The sequence below is a fragment of the Trichechus manatus genome, unplaced genomic scaffold, assembly GCF_000243295.1.
Source record: "Trichechus manatus latirostris isolate Lorelei unplaced genomic scaffold, TriManLat1.0 scaffold00002, whole genome shotgun sequence".
Taxonomy (NCBI): domain Eukaryota; kingdom Metazoa; phylum Chordata; class Mammalia; order Sirenia; family Trichechidae; genus Trichechus; species Trichechus manatus.
In genome coordinates, this window is record NW_004443938.1 from 27,380,961 (window position 1) to 27,397,299 (window position 16,339).

Sequence of the window (16,339 nt, forward strand, 5' to 3'; positions counted from 1 at the left end):
GCTGATGGAGTCTCTGGTTTATGTGGCCCTTTCTGTCTCTTGGGCTAATACTTTCCTTGTGTCTTTGGTGTTCTTCATTGTCCTTTGCTCCAGGTGGGTTGGGACCAATTAATGCATCTTAGATGGCCACTTGCCAGCATTTAAGACCCCAGACGCCACTCACCAAAATGGGATGCAGAACATTTTCTTAATAAACTTTGTTATGCCAGTTGACCTAGATGTCCCCTGAAATCATGGTCCCCAGACCTCTATCCCTGCTACTCTGTCCCTTGAAGTGTTTGGTTGTATTCAGGAAACTTCTTAGCTTTTGGTTTAGTCCAGTTGTGCTGATTTCCTCCGTACTGTGTGTTGTCCTTCCCTTCACCTAAGATAATTCTTATCTACTATCTAGTTAGTAAATACACCTCTCCCTCCCTCCCTACCCTCTTAACCATCAAAGAATGTTTTCTTCTGTGTTTAAATCTTTTCTTGAGTTCTTATAATAGTGGTCTCATACAACATTTGTCCTTTCGCGACTGATTAATTGCACTCAGCATAATGACTTCTAGAATCATCCATGTTACAAGATGTTTCACGGATTCATCGTTGTTCTTTATCGCCGTGTAGTATTCCGTTGTGTGAATATACCACAATTTGTTTATTCATTCATCCACTGATGGGAACCTAGGTTATTTCATCTTTTTGCTATTGTGAACAGTGCTACAGTGAACATGGGCGTGCATATATCTATTCATGTGACTGCTCTTATTTCTCTAGGATGTATTCCAAGGAGCAGGATTACTGGATCGTATGGTACTTCTATTTCTAGCTTTTTAAGGAAGAGTCAAATTGATTTCCAAAGTGGTTGTACCATTTTATATTCCCACCAGCACTGTATAAGTGTTCCAGTCTCTCCACAACCTCTGCAATATTTATTATTTTGTGTTTCTTGGATTAATGCTAGCCTTGCTGGGGTGAGATGGTATCTCCTTGTAGTTCTGATTTGCATTTCTCTAATGGCTAGTGATCACAAGCATTTCCTCATGTGTCTGTTGGTCGCTCGAATATCTTCTTTGGTGAAGTGTCTGTTCATTTCCTTTGCCCTTTTTTAATTGGATTATTTGTCTTTTTGTTGTAGAAGTGTTGGATTTTCCCCTAGATTTTAGAGATTAGACCTGTGTCAGAGTTGTAATAGCCAAAAAATTTTTCCCAGTCTGTAGGTTGTCTTTTTACTCTTTTGGTGAAGTCTTTTGATGAGCGTAAGTGTTTGATTTTTAGGAGCTCCCAGTTATCTAGTTTCTCTTCTGGTGTTTGTCCATTGTTAGTAATGTTTTGTATTCTGTTTATGCCATGTATTAGGGCTCATAGCATTGTCCCTATTTTTTCTTCCATAATCTTTATCGTTTAGATTTTATATTTAGGTCTTTGATCCATTTTAAGTTAGTTTTTGTGCATGGTGTGAAGTATGGGTCTTGTTTCATTTTTTTTGCAGATGGAAATCCAGTTATACCAGCACCATTTGTTAAAGACACTGTCTTTTCCCCATTTAACAGACTTTGGGCCTTTGTCAAATATCAGCTTCTCCTAGGTGAATGAATTTATGTCTGGATTCTCAACTCTGTAACATGGGTCTATGTATCTGTTGTTTTACCAGTACCAGGTTGTTTTGACTACTGTGGCGGTATAACAGTTTTTAAAATCAGATAATGTGAGGCCTCCCACTTTGTTGTTCTTTTTGAGTAATGTTTTACTTATCCGGGGCCTCTTCCCTTTCCATATGAAGTTGGTAATTTGTTTCTCCATCTCCTTAAAAAAATGCCATCGGAATTTGGATCAGGATTGCATTGTATCTGTAGATCACTTTGGTTTATTTAGTTGTTCTACCTCTGTGTTAGTTTAGGTAGGTAATGAGTTTCTAGAAATTCGTCCATTTCCTCTAGGTTTTCAAATTTGTTACAGTACAATTTTTCATAGTCTTCTGTTATGATTCTTTTAATTTCAGTTGAACTAGATTGCTAGGCTTCTCTTCTGAGGCACCTCTGGGTAAATCTGAACCTCCAACCTTTATATTAGCAGCTAAGTGTGTTAACTATTTGTGCCATCCAGGGACTTCAATGAATACCTGTTGCCTATTTGGGGGCTCCCTAGTCTCAGGCATCTTTGCTTCCTTCTCTTTCCTCAAGCACAGAAAATGACACCTCACAGATTTTGTGGTCAGTGATGGCTTGTCACCACCCAGATTTATTTTGGGATTATTTTATCACTTAGTTTCATGTCAATGTTGTCCATGTCTTTGCTGTTAGTTGCTCTGTCTGTTTTTACGTAAGTACTTTACCACTGGGAGGAGAAAGGCAAAGGAAAAAGAAAATGAAAAACTCTGTTGCTATTGCCACTGCCACCCTCCCAAAATCATTCTGATTTTAAAAACCATCTAAGAACTCAAATATCTAAATGAGTACTGTCCTTCAAATTGTCCTTTTGGGAAGCTAATGATACTGAGTTACTGTGAAAAACATTTTAGAAGTGAATTATATAGACACGTGGGCATGTAAACACTGAACATCATACTTCCCTCTCCTATACTGTTATTAAGTAACAGTAAGATAATAATTAAAACTTATTTGGATAATAAGAAGGAATTAGTTCTTACCTTCTTCCCCACCAAGTAATACAAATGGATAAATTTGAAAAAGGCAATGAATTATAAGAGCTACTCTGGGATACATCTATCAGAGTAACTCTCTACTAAAACCCTAAAAAACAAAAAGAAATCCTGTGTAAGCTGGAAATGGATGATTGTTCATTACTGAGTTTTTCTTTTGCTAACACCGCCCCCACCAAAAGTAGGAGTACTTAAAAATTCCTTCCATTTTATTCCTTGACTGACAACAAATATGGATGCTTCTTATGGAGCACACTTTAGAGTTATTTTTCTTTGCTTGTGTTTGTATATCTACATGTGAGTGCATGTCTGTTGTTCTGTATGTCTTTGCCGATATTTCAAACTGCATACTCTTATCTCAAATGCCGGCACCTATGCACTGTTGAACTTCAAAAACATTGAAATATGGCTGGAAAGTCTTTTCCTTCTCATTGAGGTGAATCACAAAGAGCAGCAAGGCTAAAGCGTAGAGAAATCTGGAATTGGTAACCCCCACTGTATTATACTCAGGTATGTGCTTGAATAAATTGCTTTACTTCTTCAGCTCAAAAAACTTGTATGATAGCAAAGATCCACAAAGCAGCACCTACAAAGGAGCCATTTACAATGATGCCAAATAACAAAAGGCCAAAACACCCAACTTTTACTAATGAACAATTTGAACAAACGCAACAAAAAGACCCGGAAATAAAGAGAAAAAAAAAACCCATATTAGTTTTAAAACTCTCAACATTTTTGGGAAGGAGTCAGTTCATCACTTCATATGGCATTCTTATCTAATCCTTAGCAAATACTCCTCACTGCTAATTACAAATCTGAGTAAGTTACACTCAGAGGAAAATAAAGAAGTACAAAGAATATCAAGGTTATATAAGAAACAACACAGTTATTTGGCACACAAGTAGAATAAACAGTAGCATTTGGACCATGCACGAGTACCGACATCATTGTTGAACAGCACCCTCATTAGCAGGATTTAGTTCTTAAACAAAGAAGTCAATAGTCCCAAATGGCATATGCATATTTCTAAGCAGCTCATTTCAACATCATAGGACTTATCTTAAAGACACTCTGAATAGTTTTTTTTTTTTTAACTTGCAAAATACTCTCTCTGTTTTTTATTTAGGAATCATTGATTTCAACAAGTTTGAATTCCACAGATAGGAAGAAATCAGTAAGAAAAGCTCAGTGCTTTTCAAGTCCTAATGGAAAAAAAGGAAACTAAAAAAATTAGCATTAACAGAGTCACCAAGGGGTCGAGAACAAGTAGGGCAATAAAGTCATCCAAAGTAGAATGGATCTTGTCAGGCCTCACCTTAAAAGCTAGTGACATAATCTAAATGCACTAGCCTCCCTGGGAAAACAATGGAAGATGAGCAAAGACTGGAAAACCATTTCAGGACGCTGAAGTCAGAGAAATAGCAATCAGGCTGCCTTTTTAGCATATTGGCACACATCCCAAGTTGCCTCTGAAGGAGCAAGACTGCCAAAAACAAACTACACTAACACAATGTAGAGCTTTCCAAAGAATGAATCAGCATTTTCTTATATTTGATTTTTAGACTCTCGAATACATTGAGACTGGCAAGGGTCAAGAGGAGTGGGCAAAACAACTGCTTCTCGATTTTTTTTTCGTTTGTTCTTTTTGTTTTAGTGTTTTTTTTTTTTTCTTTTGCCGACAACATACAGTCAATAAAGGAAAGGTATGATTTAACTTTTAATTTAAAGAATTTTTTTTTTCTGTAGAAAATTGAGATTCTTACACAGTCCCTAAAAGCATTGAAATATGAAATTTTGGTTTATTTCTGCATATATTAATCAATATCAACAAGAATATGCTTGAATCTGTTGCTTGAAAGCCACACACACTTGCTTAAAAATGCAATGAAAAATCTATTTTCAATGTTAATAACTTAATAAGCAATATTAAGTACATCTGAAGTATTTTTTTCCTGTTCTTCCTTCTTCACACCAAAATCTCAATGAGACTATCAGTACAAACTAGCCCTGTTCGAAATCCAGTAGGTAAGCCGGGGAATTTGTAATGAATCTACCACAACAATTAGAATGCTGATGTCGCTGACCTTTTCTGCAACAGACTTTTGCAAATATTCCATTCTTCTCCCTTCACCTGTCATTCGAACCATGTTCGTATCCTGACTAGCCCTTCAGTCCCTGATAGCTAACTGGGCAAAGTACTCTCTCTACTACCTTTCCCCATTTCTCATTTTCTCTACACGGTTTGAGTCACTGTTACCCATCAAATGCACATGGCCTCTGTCCATCTACCCTTCCTTCCCCATTTTTGTAGACTGTTTGTGCCTTTGCTTATGAACACAGCCCTTTTCATCTTATTTATAACTGCTCTTTCAACCTTTCTCTTTAAATGAATCCTGATGCCCCCATGATAATGCCATTTCTTCTACCACTGTCTCCATTATGGGCTATATAATAGCTCCCTCACTAAGGTCAAGAAAAAAGGAGGTTTATGCCATTTTCCCTTAAGTCTTAGCCTTATTGCCTACTAAAACCAACCAGTTCTTCCACTCCCCTTTGAAACTACGTTGCTAGACCCAGCTATTATTTATCAATTCCAGAGACCTAGTGACCCTCTTCTAAATGTCGTCACATCTCTAAAACCTTCTCCAGCCCACTTCATTCACACAATAGAGTATGGCATACCTTGGGCCTCATCACAACTCAAACAGCTTTGAGTCTATCTCTAACTTTAGAAAACCTTCCCTGACTGAAATCTCCTGACCCTTCCTCCCACTTCTTTAATATGAAGAAACTTCTCCTTTCTCCCAACAAAAAGGTCTCTGGGTGGCACAAATGATTTGCACTTGACTACTACGGGTGGTTTGAACCCAGCGGTGATGGAGAAGAAAGGCCTGGTGATCTGCTTCCATAAAGATTACAGCCAAGAAAACCTTATGGAGCAGTTCTACTCTATAACACATAGGGTCTCCGTGTGTCAGAATCTACTCGACAACAGGGTTTTTTTGTTTTGGTTTGTTTTTTTTGAGATGTCCCATCATCTTGACCTGTAGCCCCTAACCTCCTTTGAGATTTCTTCAGCATGGAGATAACCCAAATCAACCACAGTATCATTAACAGCTTTGAATCTTTCATTCCCTTGGCTTTCAACGATCCCTACCATTTTTTTTTTAAATGGCAAAAGCTGCTGAGCAATGATAGCATCACAAACTACAAACCCTTGCCAATTAACCTCAGCTGCACCCTTACGGCAATGTAGCAACCAATTTACTCATCTCTTGGTGACTCAGGATTGCCCCCAAAAGGTATTCCAATCATTACCCATTCTCCTTAATATTAACCCTATCCAGTTCTCTCTTACTGTCAGCAATTGCATGGACTCTTATTTATCATATGTGAAATTCACCCTCCCCTCTCTCTCTCTTTCATTTAAAAAAGAAATGTCTTTTATGAGTCCTAACATATAAAAATACTTCTAATTTGAATTCAATTTTGATTATTCCCAATAGTTTTTGAAGAGAACAAAGATGCTTTAAAACAATCCAATGAGGGTAATTTTTACTATGAAATTAAATGATCATAAACTCTTATTATAATAAAAAGTAAATGCAAAATCAGAATATTTTTGATATAAAATATAACTTTTAAATGAATAACTCTGAATTCAAACACAATGTAGTGCACAGGTAGTAAGAAAAAAAATTGACTACTACCTTAATCCTTAAGCTTAATCATTCCAAAACATGTTATGGAGGCTTCTTAAATTTCTCCACATGGAGACCTTTTTTCCTCTTTCATTATATTTTATTTTATTTTCATCTTCAGTCTCCATAAAAATGTCTAGTATACAACAGGGACTCAAGAAATATAAGATTCCAGTAAGCATACATATAACACTGTTTGCTACTGTGCTAATATTAAGGCAAGGGACTGAAATGCAAATAAATTTATCATGTTCTGGGGGAGTGTGAACGATGAGTGAGACTGGAAAACATCTAAATCTGTTGTTTCCTTTTGGGAGAAAATAGTTTCAACAAAAACTTCATTAATGGAAATCAAGAAATTTTTTTTTATTAACTGATGAGTCAGTAATGTTCTATTGCTTTATTGTTAAAAAGGATTAGAGAAGGGAAAAAGGTACAGATAAGTTAATCTCTCTATTTAATACCTATCTACTAAATTCTGTGTATGTATATATCCATATCCATATATATAGTGTGTATGTGTATACATGGAAACCCTGGTGGTGTAGTGGTTAAGAGCTATGGCTGCTAACCAAAAGGTTGACAGTTCGAATCCACCAGGCGCTCCTTGGAAACCCCATGGGGCAGTTCTACTCTGTGCTGTTGGGTTGCTATGAGTTGGAATCGACTCGACGGCAACGGGTTTTTTTTTTTTTTAATATATATTCCCCCTCTACTGGAGTTAAATCACCAAATCCATGGCACTAACTTTGCACAAATCACTTACCTTCTCTAAGACTTAGTTTTCTTCCTCATAATGAGGATGAATTAGATGACCTCTTAGTATTTATACCGTCAGATGTGAGCTCATTTGGCTTTTACAATCCAGATTTAAGTAAGCACGGTGAGGAAAGTATAAGATTCATCCTTGTCCTCAAGGATTTAAAAAACTGGGTGGGGAGGCAAAAATACCATGTAGTGAGAAATGCTATAATACAGAGTCAAATACTAACTGGTGAAGCACAGGCTACTGGTGGAAGCCCCAGATAGAAGTGTGGTGGCAAGGAAAAGCTAGAGGAGTTTGGGAAGATTTCACACACAAAGACAGACTTCAGCTGTACTTTGTGAGAGAGTGGGATTTGATGCATGGTGAAAGGCATTAAATCTATGTCATATCGTCTCTTGAGGATGAACTCTTATTGAGCCTAATGAAAGAATTCCCACATGTACATATTTGGAATATTAGAACGGTGGTGGTGGTGGGAAATACGAGTTAAAAAAATCACTCTGGAGAAAGAAAGAATCTACTTCATTTCCTCATATAAATGTTTTGTTAGCAATCTCATCAAATGCCTTCATAAATCATGATAGCTAACTCATACACCATTAGTCTTCCTACACCTAAAAACAAACAATTGCCATTGATAATAAGTTAACAGCTGATATGAAATATTTTTCGGGTAAGATATGAGTTTAGAGGTTGAAAACCAGGCTTACAAACTGCAGAAGGCTTTCAGCAACAGACGCATTCAAATTCAGTTGAAAAAGAAACTGGAAGGGGAAAGAGACCAAGTCTGCAAACATCAAGCTTGTACTCAAAGGTTGGATCCATTTAATACTCAAGTGGTGCTTATTATCACCACACTAAACAAATTCTCATTGGAGTTCATTTTGTAAGGCAGGCATTAAATGAGTTTAGGGACTGTTGGGTAAAAGATGGATGAACCATACATAATGCTTATTTAAAAGGGCAGAGCAAAAATTCAAAGACTGTGGATGAAAAGAAAATAAATTTTGGAAAGCAGGTAAATCAAGTTAATTCATTACTATAAAATGCAAGAGTGTGCCTTTCAAGACTCAATTTGCATATATCTCCAGTTATTTTATAAAAAGTTGTGGGGTCAGATAACCTCTCATAGAGATAATTTATAAGCAGGTTGCTGATCAGATCGCCACACAAACTTCAGAAAGGGGCAAAGCACCTCTTCAAAAGAGAATCCGTCCCTGCATGAACTGTAACCTTAAAAACCGTAACAGTTACTTTGCAAAGACTCCTCAACAAGAAGAGTTTTGGGTAACTTACAGATTTTATTTAAAAATGGTAGTTGGAGAGTGAAATTCATCAGTGTATCAGTGATTCTCATGCATTACCTGACTGGCCAAAGAAAAGAATTCACAGCAACTTGGCAGGTATACTTCCTGTAGCAGAGATGGAAATGTTTGATCATATTTTCCTTCAGCTCAGTTAATTTCTTCATGCTAACTCTGTTGTTAGCTGCCATGGAGTCAGCTCCCACCTCATGGCAATCCCGTGTAAGAGGAAACAAAATGCTGCCCGGTGCTGCGTCATCCCTATACTTGCTTGTGGATTAGACATTCCACTACAATCTACAGGTTTTCATTGGTTGATTTTTGGAAGTAGATCACTAAGCCTTTCTCCTTAGTTTGTCTTAGTCTGGACATTCCGCGGAGATCTGTTCAACATCATAGCAACTGACAGATAGGTGGTGGCTGTGCATGAGGTACATCAGTTAAGAACTGAATCAGGGTCTCCCATGGTAGGAGAGAATTCTACTTACTGACCCACCAATGTCTCATACCCTAACTCTACATTCATGTAAGAACCTTCTGATACTGACTTAATTTCCTAGTAGAAAAATAATACATTGAAAAACCGATAACAAATATTGTGGTTACTTAGAAGTTATATTTCTCAGTGTAAATTGATAAACTGGCCTCTGGTTCTTAAATACGTCTTTTATGCGTTTGGTTAATGTTAATCTGTCCTCAGAACTGACTGCTCGGGGTGAACTGAAAAATCAGCGTTTTTAAACCTGCAAAGGTGAGGATCCCAGTTACTCTAGATCCATTAAATTATAGGCAGGCACTTCACAGAATTTTAAAGTTAGCATTAAAAATTATATTAAGTAAAACTTAATTCGTTTCATAAAATTTATTTATATGGACACAAATATTTTGAGCAATTGTATACAAGGAGAATCCTAATATATTAATTGTTTGTGTTAACAATTCCACTGTCATCTATAACCATTTTTTGAACTGTTTTTCCTAGTTTCTCATAATGAGTATTTACAGTACAAAAGGTATAATTCATGAAAAAATTATATAAGGGACTTTAAGTAATTTGTTATTAGTAATTCCCTAGTCAAAGACTTTAGGTTATATCATGAGCATTTATCAAATGCATACATCATACGCATTACAGATGTGAAGAGGAAGATAATGTAAAGGCAACACAAAGGTTGTAGATTTCAAACTGTTTAGATATTTTGCAAAATCATTAGGAATTATTGCATTTAAGAGCATGAAAAACAGTGATTTTATATGTCTTTACTACAGTCAACTTATGATTTTTCCCATTTTGACATTAGCTCTTTATAATCAGTTTTCTAAATTTCTAGCTATAATCATGTAAATATTAACAGTATATTGCTCCCCAACACAAATTCTTTACAATGGATCACATGCACAGTCTGATGCCTGCTTCTCTCGTTAGTCCCATCTCCCACTTTCCCCTTTGTGCGGTTCACTCTAGTTTCTTTCTGTTCCCTGTCACGTACACTTCATTCCCATCCCTAGAGCCAGTTTCCTGAGTACACACTCCATGCAGCTGCACAGGCCCCACACTCCAAAAGGACCTGGGCTTGGTTTAATTTCCTGCTGTCGCTGTCCTGAAATTTTTAGTAAATTTTGTACAAAGGGCATTTGCACTGGGCTCCGCAAATTATGTAGCCAGTACTGTCTACTGCATGCCCCTTGTACGATATTCTCGTTTCTTCCTGTGCCCCAACTGTACCAATCTCTTTGCTCCCTCTTGACCACCGTGCATGCTGTTTCTTCTCTCTGAATACTCTTCCGCTAGTTCTTTGCACAGCTTTCTCATCCTTCATTCTCAACCTATATGCTAACTTTCAGACAGACCTTCTCTGATTTCTTTATCTAAAACACCTCCTCTAATCATTCTTCCTCATTATCCATTTATTTCTTTAGAGGCACTGATTACAATCTGTAATGATCTCATTTATTTGTTTTCTTGTTCCTTGTTACACATCCCCTTCTTCTACGTGGCAAGTAGCACTAGAGTCAGCAATCTTGTCTTATCTTGGTAGAACACTGATGATTTCTCAGAGCTGAAGACAGTGTCAGGCCCATGGCAAGTATACAGTATTTATTTATTGAGTGAATAAATAAGTTAATAATGGTAATAAATGATGCGTCACAAATTATCTTGGGGAGATTTTGTTTTTCCTGTTAAAATTATTATACACTATGGGTATTTTATCTACTATTACTCAGCAACATTTTCTAGAGATTTCCTCTCTATATATAGGATAGCTATTTATTTAAGATACCTAAGAATGTGAGATTTATATGCATATATTTTATAAGTATTGCTGCCTTTCTGTGAATTTATGATCCAAAAAGTAACTCAATTCCCTAAACTCAAGAAAATGTACAGCTCTATCAATAAATTTTGGTTCACTATTTGAAAGGAAAACTAAAGAATAGCTGTTCACAGAAAATGAGAATAATTTCAGAAAGAAAAAAAAGCTTTACATCAAAGGAACAACAGGAACCAGTATCCAATGCTAGTGAGGCTGTAGTAATAATTGGGATATTAACAAACTGTGATAATAAAGTGGTCTACTACTCTTTAAGAAAACAACTCGGCATGAAGTATTTTGGCTGTAAAAATACACATATTCACTGACCCAGGTCATCCACTTCTAGTCCTTTACCCTATGGAAATATAATTTATATAATATATGGAAAGAGCTATATCCATAAATATATTTATAAGAGTGTTACTTATAAGATCAGAAAATTGAAAGTAAACTAAATGTCCAAATTTAAGGGAATGGTAAGGTAAATTATAATAATGCACTCAAGTAAATATTTTGTAACTAGGAAAAATTATACTGTGTGACAACATGGGGGAACACTTATGAAATCAAATGTTTAGTGAAAAAAGTAGGATCAAAATTACATAAGTAGAAAAATAAATAAAATTTTAACAAAATCTGACCCATGGAAGACTGGAAGATAGTTTATTCAATAATTTGATTTATGGATGATATTTTTAATTTCTCCATTTTTCACATTTTTGTTAATGTGAATATAACATTTAATTATGAAAACATATTTTAAATATGTCTAAAATAAGTGATTTCCCATCAAATAGCATCATTTTCAAAGTAGGTCAGTGTACTCTTAAAAGTGTTTGCTTTTAAGAGCTACATTTAAAATAAAAATGTGAATGAAATTTTAATAAACTAATTTTTCTGAAAAAAGCAGAATTATTCTGTGAAGGTATGACAATTCAGTATAGATGTATTTACTTAAAAGAAAATAAAACAATAATCAAAGTGTAGTTGGTAAGTCGAAAGTGACTTTTTTCTTCCAAAAAAAGTTAACTCAAAACAAACTGAATAAAATTTTAGACACTAGTTAGTTCAAAAGCAATGCATTAAAAAACAAAGCAAACAAACAAAACAGTAGCTCAGTACTCACAGGTATACAATATTCCACCATTGGGTAATGCAACTTGTGACCTTTTGCTGTTCGACCAGAAAAAAAGCAACTCTGGCAGACATCATAGTTAAAATGCTTTAGGCTTCTATATCTAGAAAGAAAAAAGGAAAATTCATTGGCTTGCATGCCTATTATGTAGTCCAAATCAATCATTTGTGGTAAGAATTTCATTCATCCAAATCACCATGGAAATAAAAGAATTCTTATAAATTTGAGATTTACTTAAACTTGGTCTTTGTTCCAAATTAGAACGAAAGAATCCTGAATTTCACAAGCGAAACGAATGAAATCACTAACCAAGTGAGAAAAAAAATTAAATTCAAGTTTCTAAAACATGTTTCCATATGTTTAAACATGACTGGAAGACAAAGATCCACGTCCAAAGAATTTCTGTAATATTTGAACGTGAATGCAAAATGGCAGAGAAGAGAGTTGTATTCATTATCTTGAGACATCAAATTTTAAAATATCAATTATACCACCACCAACAAATGAATCTCAAAATTTCCTCAACGACATTATTTATTTACAAAGGCATTTATATATTTAGTTTAAACTAACCATCAGGAATAAATATTAAAAACCATGAAATACCCAGGAATGAAGAAACAAACTAAATAAAACTTTGATCACAGTGCATTCTTGAATGGAAACAGTGTTTTTTAACTCTCTCACATAAGAATGACACTGTACATCAGCTTTCATTTGCAGAATCTTATCTGGGGAAGAAAGCTCTAGATACTAAGTTTCTATGGGTTTACATGGAAACTATCTCCTCTCAAACTGTCCATTCCGCCTGAATGGCTGGTAGTAACTAAGAACATAAATATAACTGTCCAAAAAAAACCAAACCCATTGCCATGGAGTCGATTCTGACTCACAGCGACACTATAGGACAGAGTAGAACTGCCCCTTAGGGTTTCCAAGGCTGTAAATCTTTACGGAAGCAGACTGCTACATCTTCCTCCCGTGGAGTAGCTAGTGGGTTCAAACCACCGACCGTTCAGTTAGCAGTCGAGTGCTTTCACCACCGTGCTACCAGGGCTCCTAAATATAGCCATACCTACAGAAAAATATTTGAAAGAAGATGAACAAAATGAAAGTAGAAACAAAATTTAAGGTTAGATGAGGTCAATATTGTAAACTATTAAGCGCTGAGTAGCTTCTAAAATGACCTGCCAGATCACTTGTTAATTGTTCTGGAGAAAATCAATCCATGTATACCACAGCCATCTTACTTTGTCAGGGAAGCTTCCTGGTTTGAAACAATCACATACACTAACAATATTCTTTGACCTATCAGCATGACTTGACACATATGACTGACATCTTCTCTTTTAAAGTGGAGTTTTGTTTATTGCAGAATATTTCTGTGGCAGATAGCCATTCTCCTTTTCTCCATTAGTAACAGACTTTGTGCTGTTAGTGGGCAACGTGCCGTGCTAAAATGCTGTTTCTTAGTCCTTCTTGCCCAGAGTCGTAACTAGTGCAATACAAGTTGAATTTACTGGGGAGGTTTCTAGTTGGGGTGTCATGGGGCTGAGTCAGTTGGGAGAGGCACTCTCCCTTGTCCTCCTTCCTGGAAATGGACCTGACCTTCATCTGGTTAGCATGAGGTGATGATAATGGAAGCCACACATTAGGAATGGCAGAGTAGAAAGAAAGATAGAGCTTGGGGTCCAGATGAGCATAGAGCCACCATACCAGCCCTGAATTGCTGACCTCTGGACTTGGGTTACATATAAAGGAAAATAAACCTCTAGCTTATCTATTCTACTAGAAGCAGCTGTATGAGATCCTAACTGAAACCATTCCCAGCTTACAAAACATACTGTAAATCTAAGATTTCATTTGGAAGTAATTAGAGAGAAACTCTAACAGTATTTATAAAAGTTCAGAGAAAATGAATATATATTTAAAGTGGCAGCTTTCTACAGAACAGCCTGGATGAAGTCAAGGTTTTTCTACTGCTCATAACCCCTCTATCTTTATTTCTGTATTTGGCTTTTGATTCTTCCTTGTAGCCTCAGAGAAAGAGATACCCCTTGACCTAAGAGCTAATCAGACCTACCTATTCTACCTTGTTCAGGTTTACAACTTCTGTTATTTTCACTTAATGGAACAGTTCAATAACACTGATCTGCTTAGCTACTATCCCAATAATGATGTTATAGCGACCCTATGTACCACAGAATGAAACACTGCCCAGTCCGTCGCCATCCTCACAACCCTTGTTATGCTTAAGCCCATTGTTGTAGCCACTGTGTTAATCCATCTCATTGAGGGTCTTCCTCTTTTTCACTGACCCTCTACTTTACCAAGCATGAAGTCCTTCTCCAGGGACTGGTACCTCCTGATAGCATGTCCAAAGTATGTGAGATGTAGTCTCAGCATCCTTGTTTCTAAGGAGCATTGTGGTCGCACTTCTGCAAAGACAGATTTGTGAGTTCTTTTGGCACTCCATGGTATATTCAATATTCTTCCTCAACACCACAATTCAAAGGCGTCAATTCTTCTTGGGTCTTCCTTATTTATCGTCCAGCTTTCCCACGCATACGAGGCAAATGAAAACACCATGGCTTGGGTCAGGCACACCTTAGCCTTCAAAGTGACATCTTTGCTTTTCAACACTTTAAAGAGGTCTTTTGCAGCAGATTCGCCCAATGCAATGTGTTGTTTGATTTCCTGACTGCTGCTTTCATGGGTGTTCATTGTGGATCCAGGTAAAATGATGTTATCAGTAATCATAAAAACACCTTAGATGTATTGAATGACTCTACTCTGCTTGTAGAGGATACTGGTGGCTCAGTGGCAGAATTCTCACTTTCCTTGCGGGAGACCTGAGGTCAGTTCCTAGCCAATGTCCCTCCCGTGCAGCCACAACCCACCTGTAAGTGGAGGCATGAGTGTTGCTATGATTCCAGACAAGTTTTAGCGAACTTCCAGACTAACATGGACTAGGAAGAAAGGTTTGGTGACCTACTTCCAAAAATGAGCCAAGGAAACCCTATGGATCACAACATCAGACCACAGCTGATCATGGATATGGCACAGTACCAGGCAGCATTTATTCCATTGTGCATGGGGTTGCCCTCAGTAAGGGGCAGACTCAATGGCAGCTTACAACAACCCTGTCTGAGGTAGGAACTGTCCTGGGCATTTTTCATCTCTCACTTAATCCTATGAGAAGACACTCATAGGCTTTTAAGACGAAGAAACTCAGGTTCAAGAAGGCCAACTACCTTATCCAAAGTTATGCAGCCAAATAGTAGATCTAGGATTCAAACTCAAGCAGCCTGAACTACAGAGCTAGTTTTCACAGAAACTAGACTTCATTGCCTCCCATATATCATGCTGGAAGCTTGATCTCTGACCACCTATCCAGCCTCGTATCTTTATCTTGGAGACATCTATATGTGAGTATTAACACTTAACGTTGTTTACCTATTATAACTGCTTTTTCATATTTCTCTTATGAAACATTTCAAGTTTATGCAAAAGTAGAGAATAATACAATGAACATCCATGTTTTCACAACCTAACTTTATTAAATCTTACTATTTTGCTAGCACTGCTTCAAATAAATATTTTAAGAAATAAAGCTTTAAAGATGCAACCAAATGCTAAGAGTATTTTTTACCTGTTTTTTGCTCTCCATGTACACAGCCCTCTGGGCCCTTACTGCATCTCTGCGCTACAGCACTGGTCACATAAGACTGGCTTGTATAAATCAGTCTCTTCCCAAGTCAATTAATCTGAAATTTCTGTGGTTTCACATTACATTTTACACACTGTAATATACCTAGTCTAATAATCAATATCCTAAATCAATTGTTCTGTTTAGCATCATCCAATTGTTTCCTAATATCAAATCTAATCTGCCTTTTTTTTTTTTAATACCATATTTGACTCCAGAGTCAAAAAGATCTGGATTTTGAATCCCAACTTTACCTCCAGTTATTAGATATAAGGCCTTGAGCCTAATCTGAGTCTTAGTACCTTCACGATTAAAGTAGAGATAATACTACCAGTCCTAGAAGGTTTATATGAAGAGTAAATGAAATAATAAATGCAACACGTTTAGCACAGGGCCTGGCATACCGTAAGCATTCTACAAATGGCAGTTATTATTAGCTCTGATGATTATATCTCTCATTTGGATTATCTTCACACCAGTATTTTGAGATTGCCACATTCTACTATTTCCTCTGCTCTCTGTCTACATATGTCTAGCAGGAGCCCTGGTGCCACCGTGGTTAAGAACTAGGCTGTTAACTGAAAGTCAGCAGTTCAAATCCACCAGCTGCTCCTTGGAAATCCTATGGGGCCGTTCTACTTTGTCCTACAGGGTCGCTATGAGTCGGAATCGACTCGACGACAACGTGTTTGTTTTTTTTTATGTCTGTGTATGTCTAGCAGGTTCTTAAAATTTAGCCATTCCAAGAAGCATGCTCTATTGAACATT

General features: G+C 36.7%; 1 protein-coding gene across 12 annotated transcripts in view; it reads right to left on the bottom strand.

Moving 5' to 3' along the window:
* The window catches only part of UTRN (utrophin), a 627,344-nt gene that overhangs the window by 49,310 nt on the left and 561,695 nt on the right, over positions 1-16,339 (bottom strand). For all 12 annotated transcript variants that reach the window (XM_023729352.1, XM_023729345.1, XM_004368852.2 and 9 more), the window contains one exon: positions 11,854-11,965. In XM_023729352.1, the coding sequence (XP_023585120.1) occupies positions 11,854-11,965 (112 nt within the window). The remainder of the gene's footprint in view (positions 1-11,853; positions 11,966-16,339) is intronic.